The 13,306-nt window shown below is 32.6% G+C and overlaps 5 protein-coding genes across 5 annotated transcripts in view; 1 reads left to right on the top strand and 4 right to left on the bottom strand.

Moving 5' to 3' along the window:
• LOC108570186 (mediator of RNA polymerase II transcription subunit 28-like) overlaps window positions 1-2,074 on the bottom strand; it is a 3,242-nt gene extending 1,168 nt beyond the window's left edge. The window contains exons 1-3 of the mRNA XM_017931991.1: window positions 1,744-2,074; window positions 1,292-1,646; window positions 1,057-1,232 (exon numbers count right to left, since the gene is read on the bottom strand). Coding sequence (XP_017787480.1) covers window positions 1,057-1,232; window positions 1,292-1,646; window positions 1,744-1,803 — 591 coding nt within the window. The 5' untranslated portion in view covers window positions 1,804-2,074. The remainder of the gene's footprint in view (window positions 1-1,056; window positions 1,233-1,291; window positions 1,647-1,743) is intronic.
• Window positions 2,075-2,406: 332 nt separating this feature from the next.
• LOC108580155 lies at window positions 2,407-4,107 on the bottom strand. The gene is made up of 4 exons (XM_017943826.1): window positions 3,758-4,107; window positions 3,298-3,645; window positions 3,090-3,236; window positions 2,407-2,974 (listed from the first exon to the last, which is right to left on the bottom strand). Exons 1-4 carry the CDS (start codon window positions 4,105-4,107, stop codon window positions 2,407-2,409), a joined length of 1,413 nt encoding a protein of 470 aa, XP_017799315.1.
• Window positions 4,108-4,633: 526 nt separating this feature from the next.
• On the top strand, window positions 4,634-6,682 carry LOC108580144 (TGF-beta-activated kinase 1 and MAP3K7-binding protein 1-like). The gene is given in 7 exon segments (XM_017943814.1): window positions 4,634-4,699; window positions 4,895-4,968; window positions 5,042-5,121; window positions 5,194-5,431; window positions 5,503-5,828; window positions 5,904-6,160; window positions 6,233-6,682. Coding segments are annotated over 7 exon segments (1,491 nt in total).
• A 262-nt stretch (window positions 6,683-6,944) lies between these two features.
• On the bottom strand, window positions 6,945-8,818 carry LOC108570273 (4-hydroxybutyrate coenzyme A transferase-like). The gene is made up of 6 exons (XM_017932113.1): window positions 8,650-8,818; window positions 8,407-8,559; window positions 8,086-8,325; window positions 7,613-8,017; window positions 7,249-7,515; window positions 6,945-7,135 (listed from the first exon to the last, which is right to left on the bottom strand). Exons 1-6 carry the CDS (start codon window positions 8,816-8,818, stop codon window positions 6,945-6,947), a joined length of 1,425 nt encoding a protein of 474 aa, XP_017787602.1.
• A 348-nt stretch (window positions 8,819-9,166) lies between these two features.
• LOC108570087 (4-hydroxybutyrate coenzyme A transferase-like) overlaps window positions 9,167-13,306 on the bottom strand; it is a 4,942-nt gene continuing 802 nt past the window's right edge. Inside the window, exons 2-6 of the mRNA XM_017931878.1 lie at window positions 11,164-11,316; window positions 10,680-10,919; window positions 10,181-10,585; window positions 9,841-10,107; window positions 9,167-9,768 (exon numbers count right to left, since the gene is read on the bottom strand). Of these exons, the coding sequence (XP_017787367.1) occupies window positions 9,584-9,768; window positions 9,841-10,107; window positions 10,181-10,585; window positions 10,680-10,919; window positions 11,164-11,316 (1,250 nt within the window). The 3' untranslated portion in view covers window positions 9,167-9,583. The remainder of the gene's footprint in view (window positions 9,769-9,840; window positions 10,108-10,180; window positions 10,586-10,679; window positions 10,920-11,163; window positions 11,317-13,306) is intronic.

Here is a 13,306-nt window from a genome sequence, read left to right as displayed (position 1 = left end):
GAAATTTATAAATATTAAAAAATGTATCAAGTCTATAATAATTTGCAATGTATGACTTAAAGAAGTGTATTATATGATATGAAAAAAATATTAAAATATATGAATTGGTATGTATATGTATTTGCAGGTATATAATCTAATTATGAAGTTACATCATATTTCAAATATTACTATCTGCTCCTAATTTATTTGTAGGTAGAAGGGATAATTAGGTTTACTATTAATGTTAAGCAAATGTAATATGCTTATTTTACTTTTATTATTGCCGTTATCAGATTTATTATATCAGTTTTTGGCTAAACATTTGTACACATTTTAATAGTAATCATTTTGGCACCATTTTACAACATATTTATTCAAGTACATCTATTTGATACTTTCCTCTTTCATAAATGAAATTTATGCACTTGTAATTTTATATCGCAGCTACTAATAAAAGCACTTTAATTTTTTTTCTCTTACATATTACACTTCTGTCAATAGGAATTATATAAGGCACTGATTATACGCAACATTAGTATACGTTGCTTTTTGTGCAACAGGACTGAATAACTTTATGTCCTGAATAGCTATTATTTTAAAAAAGGAGTAAAAATAGTTTTTAAGATTCTGATAAGTATTTCAATCACAAAAAGATTACTTAACGGTTTAATCTATTTATATACATTTTATACAATCACACCCACATGCATACAGCTATGGAAACCTAGTAATAAATATACCATTTGAAATGTGAACATTACAATGAGTATAAACAATCTTGTAACACATGTATAACTGTATGGTGCAATGATACTTTCTATAAAAAAATTCAATAATTTACATTATCAAGAAGTTTGAATTTACAACTAAACTTTGATGGATGTTAAAGAATGATGATTCAAGATGTAACTTCTAACTATAACAAAAGAAGCTTTTTGCAAATATACAATTTTCGCTGTCACACACGTTTCAAATTGTATGCATTGGTTTAAAAAAATTTTTTTAACACTAAATTTAAACAGCTGCCTGAATACAGGAGTTTCAGCTTTGCACGTAACGGTATTATTTAAATACCTGTTGCTGATGAAGTTGTTGCTGTTGCATTTGATGTTGCTGTAGATGTTGCAACTGTTGCTGTTGTTGGAGCTGCTGTTGATGCTGTAATATTTGTTGCTGTTGTTGCATTGTTGTATTTCCACCTCCATTTGCAGTTTGTTGGTTTTGTCCACTTTGAGTACCATTTGGTAAACCTAAGGTAATTTCAAATTATAAAGTATGCTTTCATTTTGTGATATTATATGATCCTTACCATTAGGTGCAGGACCTTGAGCAGGAGACTTTGCCCAACCTTGCAAATCTGCTAACAGATTCTGCCATACTGTAATTTTATCATAATGCCTTTTTATGAGATCTTCTTTCCGTGCTAGTTCTACTCTAAGATCATTAATGTCTTCTTTCACTACTAATTCTGGTTTCAATGCAGACAACAAAAATCGTTTTTGTAGAAAAAAAGCTTCCATTTGCCTTGCCAGATCTATAAATCTTAGTGTAACTTGTTCAACTTCACTACGTGCTTCCTCTTTATCCACAGTCAAACCACCAGACACCCCAATCCCAGTGTTTCCTAACCCTTCGTCTTTTGTTATTAATATACTCAAACATTGCTGCAAACAGCATTTAATATAAAAAAAACGGATTTATAATCTCTAAAATATTGTTTCAAAAATTAGCTTAGAAAAAATAACATTTCTGACAGCATACCTGAAATGCTTCCTCAAATTCGTCGATAAGATTACCATTACCATTAGTGGGTGTCGCCATTATACTTGCGAAGCTTATAGATAAAAACGATTTATTGTCAATTATAGTTAATTTAATTGTAGGGTGTGTCCATTATAATGGTTTTGAATAGAACTAGGAAGTCCGCAATTGATATGCACGTGTATCAAACAAACAAGATATAAACAAAACTTTGTAACTAAATAAGGTGTCACACACAATCTTTAATAAATACATTAGGCACAAATTTCAAAATTTTCTTATTTTGAGTCTCAGTACTAGGAACAACGTAACATACTAAGAAATTTTTTGGTCAGACATTTCACGCATCTATGTCTACAACGTTAGTCAAGTAATATTTAGATGATAATCGATATATATCGATCATCAATAATTGTGTATAATAAGACACGGACACTAGATACAAATTATGTTACATCTGTTCATGGATAACACTTTTAATTTTTTTAGCTTGTAAAAGATATCATCTTTAGTAGTCATTATTAAATATAAAATTTTGTCAATTACACATTATCTGATTAAAAATAATTCTTACTATTACTATTATTTACATGCATATAGCAGTTATATATTACATAAGTTGTATTTTACAGTAAATTATTATAAAAGAAAATGAATCTTTCATTAATCAAACTGTATGAGATCATCCTCTTCAAATTGTATGAGATCATCCTGTTCAAACTCTATGAGATCTGGTCCTTCAGGTTGTGGGGGTGGTTTGTACCATATATCCTCAAAATCCCATAAATCAGGATTTAAATTTTCTCTACCTGGTGGTGGCCCACATCGTGGACAAGGTGGATAACGTTTAACATCAAAGAATTTTTCTAATTCTTCTGGATCAAAAGATACATGTTGATATGGTTGTTGTTGTTTAGGTATAGGAGGAATATAAGCTTTTATTTTAGATGGATGAGGCATAGCTATGCCACTTTCATCTTCCTCCCAAGATATATCCCTGTCTTGGTACATTTCTTCTTCAAAAGGAATATCTAACTGTAAACCTTCTGGTGAATCATCTGCAAATGCTATTCTTTCAAATTCTTCTTCCATTCTCCTGGCTGCTTCTCTTACTTCCATATCTTCTTTAGCTTTTTGCATATATTCTCGAGTAGCTACAATATCAGGATGGTCTCTTCCATATTTAGGTTGTACATATTCATCTTCTACATCAGGGATTCTGTATGAATATTATTATTAGATATGAATAATTAGGCTTTTATTTAATTACACTGCACTTGAAATTTTACCTATATACTGCTCTACGAAGTGATTTAGTAGGAGACACAGCAGGAGAATCACGGACAAAAGGAGGAGTTACATCATCAAGTTGAACAACATTGCCACCAACATTTGCAACTGCAATGACAAACTCTCTTCTAGCTTGTTGTAATTCTGATAGTCTACCTTGTACTGCTGCACATTCTGTAGCATCTTGTTCATCAAGGGATTCACTACCAGAATTGGAAAACCTTTGTGTTATTATTGCAGATACAAAATGTTTTATAAAATTACCTGATCACTTGGATTGAACGATTGGCCATTTGAGATGCTGCTTTTGCTTCACTTGGTTGTACTATACTGACAATGGCAGTACGATCACCACTTACTGTTCCAGCAGGTATTACAACGTTGCTAATTGGTCCTTCACCAATTGGATCAGCTTGAATTACTTCAGCATCCATCACTTTGGCTAATTCAGCAGTTTTTCTAGATATACTGTCATCAGTTGCTCTTGGTGCCGCTCGCGTTACACCTCTTCTAGGAGGTATAACACTGGGTCCAGCTCTTCCAGAAAATTGTGGTGCTCTTGTAGGGGATGCAGCTGGAGTACGTCTTCCCATTGTTCTTCCCCTTCCCATCCTAATTAAATATGATTTATACATGTTAATGAAAATTATGGAATTGATGTATTATTTTATGTTTCATAACTAATATATAAGAAACACAATACAAATTAAACACAGTTTCAAACAAATTTAATTGTTGTCGCGACCTGGCATCACCTCCTATTGGTGCAGGTGTCCTTTTAGGTAACCGGCCGGATGTTAATGCTTCTTCTTTACGTTCATATTCTTGTTTGAATTTCTCCGCTTGTTTTACTCTAGCTAACATTGCTTTAGTCATTCCTGGTTTTTTGAAGTCCACTTTCTTTGCTTCAGGCCTAACATATTTCCTGCGTACTTTGAAATCTTCTTGTTGCCTTATTCTAGCTTCTTTCTTTTCTGTATCTTTTAGTAACGCAGCAGTTCTTGCTTGACGAAGTTGTTCAGTTCTTGTAAGACCGGGACCAGGACAGGCACCTGCCCGTGGATTCCGACTCATTTTCTCCTTTATAAGTTAATGGTAGAGAAAGATTAAAAAATTAATATTAAAAATATGTTAAGGAATCTTTCTTATTTAATGGGATATGGAATATATAATTATACATAATTATAATTATTATTTCAGACATAATGAAAGATATGTGAAGAAATAATAAGGTTTCAATAAATACACAATATATATTCACCTATTTAATGATTTATTTCTTCTATTTGTGAATATTAATGTTATTGATATTTTATGAATAATTTGTCAGGTTTTCATATTGCAAATGTTTTGTAAAATTTACGATCGCGATTCAATGCGACACGATCAAAATCGTCACATATTTAAAGCTAATTAATTTAATCGTTTTTTAATTACTAAAATTTTTACTGTTATTAAACCGAAACGTCATATAGTTTGGCAGGTAGGATAAGAGTTCATGGTAAAAACTGCTTTTGTTTTCAACAGTATGTATCTGTTGTCAAAAAGAAAAGGAAATTTAAAAAAAATAAAATGTAGAGTAATACATAAGAAATAAAATATGAAGTTCCTTAGAATACAAAGGAAAAGAAAAAGACAAAACAATTTTGCAACGTATATGTATTTCGTAAGATAATATTAAGTTTTTTACATTATGTTGATGTACACTTTTATTGTACATTGTGTGCGTTATGTAAACATATTATTACATTATATACATATGTAGATAACAAGAGATTAACAAATATAGATAATAAAAACTAAATAATATACAGTAATTGAAGAATGGTAAATATATTTTTAAATATTTGGTTTGAATAAGATTAATCGATTGTTGAGAACTCTCGATACCTTTACTATCAATATAAATCGATATGCAGTCGATATGTTAGAAACGTAAGTCCCCATATACCATATCAATTGAAATCTTTGTTAAAGTTACTTCTTTTTCTTTAACAATGCCAACTAGGGCAGAACGCCCTAATTTGATACCTTTTCAGGATACTCAGTACAGTTGGACGGATGATTTGCCAGTATGTAAACAATCTGGTGCGTAAAAATTCAGCTACATAACCTACAAACGATTAGGTTAATGTTTTCATTTTCCAAATACATCTTTAGGAGTAGGATTCTCTACGAATCAAATTTATCGCGAGGATGGATATAGGCAAGAGGAACATCCATTTGAAGATCGTAGTTTTCATTGCCGCTATGATGATTCAACATTTCTTTATGGAGTATTTGATGGCCATGAAGGCACAAAAGTAGCAAATTTTGCTATGCAGCGAATGGCTGCAGAGATTTTACTTGGGCAACTAAATGGTAAATCAACTGATGAAGAAGTTAAAGAAGTTCTTAGGTAACAGTATATGATAAGTCATGAAACTTAGAAACTGTGACTTGTGTAAATTGTGTAATTTGTTATCATAGACAGGCATTTATAGCTGTGGAAAAAGGATATTTAGATTCAATTGGAGATCTCTTGGCTGAGAGAACCAGTTTGCAATTTGATATACCAGATGGACTAAATTCTTATGAAACATATCAAAAGTTTCCTCACTTGGTTAGTTAAATATATTAATATCGTGGAAGATTATATGTTGCAAATGTTGGTGACAGTAGAGCTTTGTTATGCAAAACAGACTCTAATCAAGTGTTAAGAGTTGTACAACTAAGTGTAGATCATGACTTAAGGAATGAAGATGAACTGTTAAGATTATCTCACTTAGGATTGGATATTGATTCTATAAGACAAGGTACTTTGTAAAACTAGGTTCAACCTTTATATTATTTCTAAATGTTAATGTATTTAATAAAACTTTATGTTAAAGGATCTCGTCTTGGAAATCAAGAAACTACACGTTGCCTTGGAAACTATCTTATCAAAGGAGGATACAGGGAATTTGAAGAATTAACATCTGCTACAGCAGAACCTGTCATTGCTGAACCAGAAATTCATGGTGGGATACAACTTGATGATTCTTGCAAGTTCATATTGCTTATGTCTCGTGGGCTTTATAAATCATTGGAGGAAGTAACTGGAGTTGATCAAGTTAATATAAAATTAATTAATTTTGCAGTTCAGGAGGTATGAAATAAAAATTTGAATTGCACAATTAGTCTCACAGTACCATAATTTTCTCACAAAATAAATTTACAGTTTCAAGTGCAGTCTACTTTAACAGGAGTTGCTCAAGCTGTTGTAGATAAAGTTGTAAGAATTCATCATGATATTAACATGAGTAACTTACAAAGTACAGTAACTACTGGTAAACGAGATGATATAACTTTACTTGTGCGGAACTTCAATTTTCCACTTCCACATGCATTAAAAAGTCCAACTAATCAATCGGTTAGATTTAACCCGATTGTAGAATCTGCTCCAATAATAACAATGTCAGAAAATGACTATTCAAATACAGGTATTACGGAAGAAAATTCCGATTTATCAACAACAGAAACTTCATCAACATCAGACATGTATCCTCCTGGTGCAAGACCAATAAATAGAAATACTAGAATTAAGCCTTACGTTAATTTTTCTGAATACTACGAAAACGTTGAAAAGAGACGACGAGAAGGAACATTACCAGAAGGTATAAATTTTTAACTAATAATATTAAGTGTGCATTATATTTATAAAAATAAGAATTATAAATATATAATATATTCAAATTGTATATAATGAGCGATAGAAAAAATGAATTTCATGACAACAATTAATAAACGTTTGTTGATCTTATCGTTCATTTTTTATACAGCAAGAACATTCAGTATTCACACAAAAATTTTGTAACGTGAACCAAAAACATTGAAATTAAAATTTCGGTATACACAGTAAGATTTGCTGTAACATTATTTTTATACGTAAATTATAAGTATTTTGTTGGATTAGATTTAAGTCTTTCATATGCTGCTTTCTCAAGACATTCTCTGTGATCAGGGTGGGCAATTTTAATCAATGCATTTGCTCTTTGACGTAACGTTTTACCAAAAATTTGTGCTATTCCATGCTCTGTAACTATATAATGCGCATGGGCTCTTGTTACCACAACACCACCACCTGTTAAACAGATAATTTCAATTGTATTTGCAAGATATGTTTAAAAAATTCATTCTAATTTGCTAAAAATTTTTTTTTTTTTTGCTAGTGAATACAAAATTTAATTTTCGTACCAAGTTTTAGTACAGGTTGAATTTTACTTTCTCCTTTACTTGTTACCGAAGGAAAGGCGATTATAGCTTTGCCTCGGCCATCTTGGCTCATTGCTGCACCTCGAGTAAAGTCAAGTTGACCACCAAAACCAGAATACATCTTACAGCCTAAACTGTCTGAACATATTTGACCGGTGATATCCATTTCTATGCAAGAATTAATGGCTGTCATTTTTGGTTGCTGTGATATTACTCGAGGATCATTTACGTAATTAATCGCAAGCATTTCTATACAAGTGAATAAACGTAGCGTTATTTGCAAAAGTAAAAGAACAATTATAACAAATCAGTTTTACCGATTTAAAACAATTATATATGTACACACCTACAAACGGATTATTATGTAAAAAGTCATATACTCTTTTGGTACCAATTGCTAACGAACTGACCATACGTCCCCTATGCTTTATTTTTTGTTTATTTGAGATATTTCCTCGTTCTGCAAGATCTACCATTATGTCGCCAAGTATCTCTGTGTGAACTCCTAAATCTTTATGATTGCCAAGAGAACAGAGAATAGCATCAGGTATATTGCCAATGCCAAGCTGTAAGGTTGCTCCATCATCCACTAGTCTTTGTGCTATGAGCTTGCCAATTTCTTGTTCAATTTCATTTGGTGGAGTACTAGCCACGCATGGTAAAGGACAGTCGTACTTGACTGCCCAGTCGATATGGCTAGAGTGAATAACAGTATCCCCGAATGATCGTGGCATATGTTCATTAACTTGGGCTGAACGAGGAAAAAATAATCTATATTTCTTTGAACGTATTCTAATTTATTATTAAATGCTTACTGACCGACTATAACTTTGGCTGCACTAAGCGCAGCACGTGTACAGTCTACGCTTACACCTAAAGAACAGAAACCACGAGCATCCGGTACACTGACGTGAATTAACGCGATATCTGGAACGATTCTCTTCTCGTAAAATAATTTTGGCACTTCATGGAGAAATATTGGAATGTGATCTGCTCTTCCTTCGTTAACAGCATCTCTAAGATTGGCACTGATATAAAAACTTATAGACCTGAAATGTTCTGAATAATAATTATGATAGTTAGAATCATAATGTACGAATGGTATGTTTTATTCTTATTTTGGGTTACAGAATACCGTACTCTCAAATTCAGGATTTGCAAATGGCGCATCTCCTTCAAGACCCATATGAATTAATCGTACCCCACGTAGATTATTGCAAACGCCGTGTTCAGTCATGGCACGTATTAATTCATTAGGTGTTGCCGCACCTCCTTGTATAAAAACTAAATGCTCTAGAAGATAAATTTAAGATACGTTTATCTTCTATACATTTATTCTTGAGACGAATTTATTTATATACAGAAAAAAATCAGTTTAGATACCTGAATTTATAATTTTTACCGCATCCTCTACACAAACCCATTTTGGACATCTTTTTAAGGGTTGTAAAGGTTCTCGTATAAATCTTAAACCGCACAAATTAAAGGGCTTTGTTGGTAAAATTTTACCGAACGTTGAATCTAAATTTCGACGAAAATTGAGACCAAACATTTTGACGAAAAAATATACGTCACGTCAAAAAATATAGACACGACTAAACTGTATTAAAGTTTGTCGATGCGGTAAAATATATACGGCAATTACATGGAAATTTAGACGACACATAATCTAAAAAAATTTCTTTGATTTTAAATGTCAGTTTACGTCAAATCGCATTAGATCCGTTGCCATCTCCACGATTAGTATCTGAACGTCGGATTTACCGGTATTCGATTTTTCAATTTTCTCGATATATTTTTTTTTTTCTCGAATATTGCGCTTTGTTCAATACAGATGGAAAAAATAATGAAATGATATTCTATGTACATTTAATTTTTTATTTATTGTTTCAAATGCCATGTGCTTCCAATCGTTACAATATTTGCGTTGTACAGAGGAACGTTCCTAAATTTCATATAAAAAATATTCATTATCATTACATACTGTTATTTCAATTATTATCCACCACATTTCAATTATACTTTTAACGTTAAATACTTGTTTAAAGTATTTTCATTTTCATTTTCATTCGGAGAAGAATGTTTGTTCCTTTAAAATGAAAACCTTCTCGTATTCGCTCAAGGTGCAGTTCGCTATTTCGCTATTTTTTTTCTTAAAGTTCATCGTTCTCTCGGCAAGAAGGCATAAATTGTACGAAATGAAGAGAGTTTATGGTAGTTGTGCTCGATGCACAGATGCGCTTGTGCATACAAAAGCAACAACGATCATGAAATGCTATTAAAAAGAATCATTTGAATATTTTCGCCAGTGAAATGCTTATGGTGCTGGCATCACTTTCAAACGTTCAAATGCTGATTTTTCCAATGCTTCTCTGTGATCGGGATGTGCGATTTGAATTAGTTCGTATGCTCGTTGTTGAAGACTTTTACCGAACAAACTAGCAATTCCATGTTCCGTGACGACGTACCGAGCGACAGCTCTGTTTGTAACAACTCCAGCACCTACAGACAAATGACAAAGATTAGCATTTCGATTAGATGAAGAATGATTGTTCAGGATAATGAATTATGTACCTAATTTTAGGACGGGCTGAATTTTACTTTCTCCCTTTGAGGTAACAGATTGCAATGCAATGATAGGCTTTCCTTGACGGTCATCGCTGAGCGCTGCACCCATGATGAAATCTAATTGTCCCCCGAAACCGGAATACATTCTAGTTCCAATACTATCGGAGCAAATTTGACCAGTGATATCGACCTCTATACACGAATTAATGGCCGTCATATTCGGTTGCTTGGCTACTATTTTTGGATCATTGACGTAGTCTACCGCCAACATTTCTGTGAAGTTCATTAGGTAATTAGTTTAACGAACTTTAATAGCAATAAATAAATCTGCATAAGATTGACCTACCTATAAAAGGATTATTGTGCATAAAATCGTATAATTTCTCAGAACCGACGCAGAATGAACCAACGATTCTGCCTTTGTGCATCACTTTACGATTATTTGTTATACATCCTTTCTTCACAAGCTCTACAACACCGTCGCTAAACATCTCACTATGAATTCCAAGATTCTGGTGATTGCCCAAAAGCGACAGTACCGCATCTGGTATACTTCCAATACCCATTTGCAAAGTAGCTCCATTTACTACTAAATTCTCGGCGATATATTTACCGATTTGCTGTTCCTCCTTTGACGGGGCTTTTACAGGATGCACCGGGAGCGGCTTGTGATGCTCCACAGCAAAGTCTATATGGCTGGCATGAATGATGGCATCGCCAAACGTTCTTGGCATATGCTTGTTCACTAACGCTGAAAACAATGATGAGAAAAGATCAATCGGAGGACAATTCTACGGTGTCGAGTAACGTGGTGGCATTGAAATTGAGAAGATCTGAAAATTTACCTATGATATATTTCGATTTGCTCGCAGCAGCCCTTACGCAATCCACGCTTGTACCCAAGGAACAGAATCCTTTATCGTCAGGAGGAGTAACATGGATAAGACTGATGTCTGGTTTAACGTATCCTTCGTTAAATACTCGTGGAATCTCATGTAGGAAAATTGGAATGCAGTCAGCGTGTCCTGCTTGAACAGCCGACCTGACGTTGCCACCGATGAAAAAGCTGATGGACCTGAAATGTTCTACATGCAAAGTGTCACAATACATATAACTATACATTTCTATTTTTAATTTCTGTTTCATTTATCGAAAGCAAAAAAGAAAAAAAATAGATGTGTTTTATTATTATATTTAGAAAATTGGATTGATCTAAGAATTGATCGTTTTCGTAATTATCAAAAACAGTCGAAATTAAAAAGAAAAGAGGGAATTGATTCACACGTATAAACTACTGTAACTCTCGAGGAACACGTACAGATCACATACTTGCGTTTTCTGGTTTGGCGAATGGTGCAGCCCCTTCGAGATGCATGTGATATAGCTGTACGTTCCTAACATCGCATCGAACACCATAGTCAGTCATCGCCCTTAATAATTCAACAGGTGTCGCTGCTGCACCCTGGATGAAGACCACTTGATCTGTAAAACAATGAAACTGCATGTCAACTTAGTCTGAGAATAATGGGCGCTTTTTAACCTGTCGATGTTAAGAATACAGAATACAATCGTGTACAGATTACAATCCTTTGTATTATACAAATGTTCTTCCTTCAATAGTTGTATGTAAATTTCTACGTGCTTTCGTGTCCCTATATTTAAGACTGCCTCTTCGAGGTCGTTGTTTTCTCAAGGTCATTGCTTTCTTCGTAGTGTTGTGATTTTATTAATTGCAATATTTGGAAGAGAATATATATATTTTCAATTACCATTTCATTCATTGCAAATAACAATCTTGAGATTGGGTTTAATAGATTGCAACATAGGCGTAAGATATTTAAACCTTGATCTCGATGGTTTCTCGCTTTGGCAAGAGAGAAGAATACGCTCACGCCAGTAATAACTAAATAAATGAGACCATTTTCTGTTATTTTATGAAACGTAATTTTTTTTTTAATGACCATAGTTGTCTCGATGAAAAATTTCCGTTGCTGTAACTTATGTTAATATATTAAATAATAGAATGTCAAAGTACGGGGTTTATTATTCGATTACGTAACGACTTCCTGACTATAAATACGCAACATTATTCATCTCGATGGAAATGGTATTGATAGGCAACTTTTCCAAAAAAAAAAGAAAAGAAAATTTGATTTGGAAATAATATATATGTATACATATATATTTTTATATAATACATAGGATGCATAAATGAAACTTGAACCGTACGTGTTTACGATTGATCGAAACCAATAATGTTTGCCAATAACAACTAGCTACATATTTGCATGCTTACGTATGCGTGTCGAGGTCAATGTTTTATTCGGTGTTCTGTATTTAACAATTTTAACTCGAGCTTAAACGAGCTTTTTGGTAATAAAAATTCCAATGTGCCGATTTTTAAATTAGATCGATCTTTAAACCGTTGAAAAAAGCAACAGATGAAAGAATTAACATAATGAATGTTAATGTTTCAAATTATGTACAGAAATAGTGTAGCAAGAAAATTGTGTACTAAAAATTAATACGATCGATTTGTTTTGCAAACATAATCATTTCACTTTGTGTAGCGAACCATCATGAAAGACGATATGCTTTACTGTCCCTGACGTCATATGTAATTCACTGTTAAGGCAGTTGGAAAAAAAGTCAATCCTGCAATTTGAGACAATTTTATAACTTTCAACTGTAAAAACATATATTATATACAGTCTTAAGTTACTTGTAAGAACAAATTTTTCACCGTTGCATCTCTCTTTCTCTCTCCTTTTACAAGATAATTTTTATCGGCGTGAATGACGTATGTATCCTTCTAGAAGAATGTCTATTATGTCGGTCCTAATCTTGGTCGATAGCGTGATTTAGCGAAGCATAATTTAACTAAGTGATCTTAATTATGTATAATTTACCATATAATTGTGTTGCATTTTAAATGGTCGATAACAGCAATTTACTTTTCTTTTAATTTATTTTTAATCGTAAACAATGATTAATCATGACATTAGACGATTTGACGCAAGAAGGGAAACAAAGATCGTTTCTTCTATAGATATATATGTATGTATATACATCATCCGCAACGCAGATATAGTACATAAGTATACCAATGAGAAGGAGTAATAATGTCGCGTGAAACATTTCGACGGTGTTTTTATTATAATATTTATGCTTCTATTTTATTCCTGTGTAACAACGTCCGATTTTGATTAAGTCAATCGTTCGTAATCTGTATTCATTGCGTATGCCCATATGTGAAATACATTACGTAATGAATATTATCTTCCTAAATTGAGACCACATAATTCGAGCACAAACTATAGAAAAAATGAATTTAAAAATTATATTCAAATTTCGTTTTAACACTTTTTATCGATTATAAATTAAACGCTTTGCAAATCTTGCTATTGATTCTAAAGATTGTATGTTTAATAAGTATTTTAAATATTATTATAAACAGGATATAACCTGGTAA

This window comes from Habropoda laboriosa, unplaced genomic scaffold (genome assembly GCF_001263275.1).
Source record: "Habropoda laboriosa isolate 0110345459 unplaced genomic scaffold, ASM126327v1 scaffold23, whole genome shotgun sequence".
Classification (NCBI taxonomy): Eukaryota; Metazoa; Arthropoda; class Insecta; order Hymenoptera; family Apidae; genus Habropoda; species Habropoda laboriosa.
Note: the sequence above shows the minus strand (reverse complement) of the source record. Positions and strands in the feature narration are given on the sequence as shown.

Coding starts and splice junctions, on each gene's coding strand:
- LOC108580155 (XM_017943826.1), bottom strand. CDS start 4,107: ATGAGTCGGAATCCACGGGCAGGTGCCTGTCCTGGTCCCGGTCTTACA. Junction 3,646..3,757: donor TCGCGACAACAATTAAATTT/GTTTGAAACTGT, acceptor ATATTTAATTAG/GATGGGAAGGGGAAGAACAA. Junction 3,237..3,297: donor CGTTCAATCCAAGTGATCAG/GTAATTTTATAA, acceptor CAATTCTGGTAG/TGAATCCCTTGATGAACAAG.
- LOC108570273 (XM_017932113.1), bottom strand. CDS start 8,818: ATGTTTGGTCTCAATTTTCGTCGAAATTTAGATTCAACGTTCGGTAAA. Junction 8,326..8,406: donor TGCAAATCCTGAATTTGAGA/GTACGGTATTCT, acceptor ATTATTATTCAG/AACATTTCAGGTCTATAAGT. Junction 8,018..8,085: donor TGCAGCCAAAGTTATAGTCG/GTCAGTAAGCAT, acceptor TTCCTCGTTCAG/CCCAAGTTAATGAACATATG.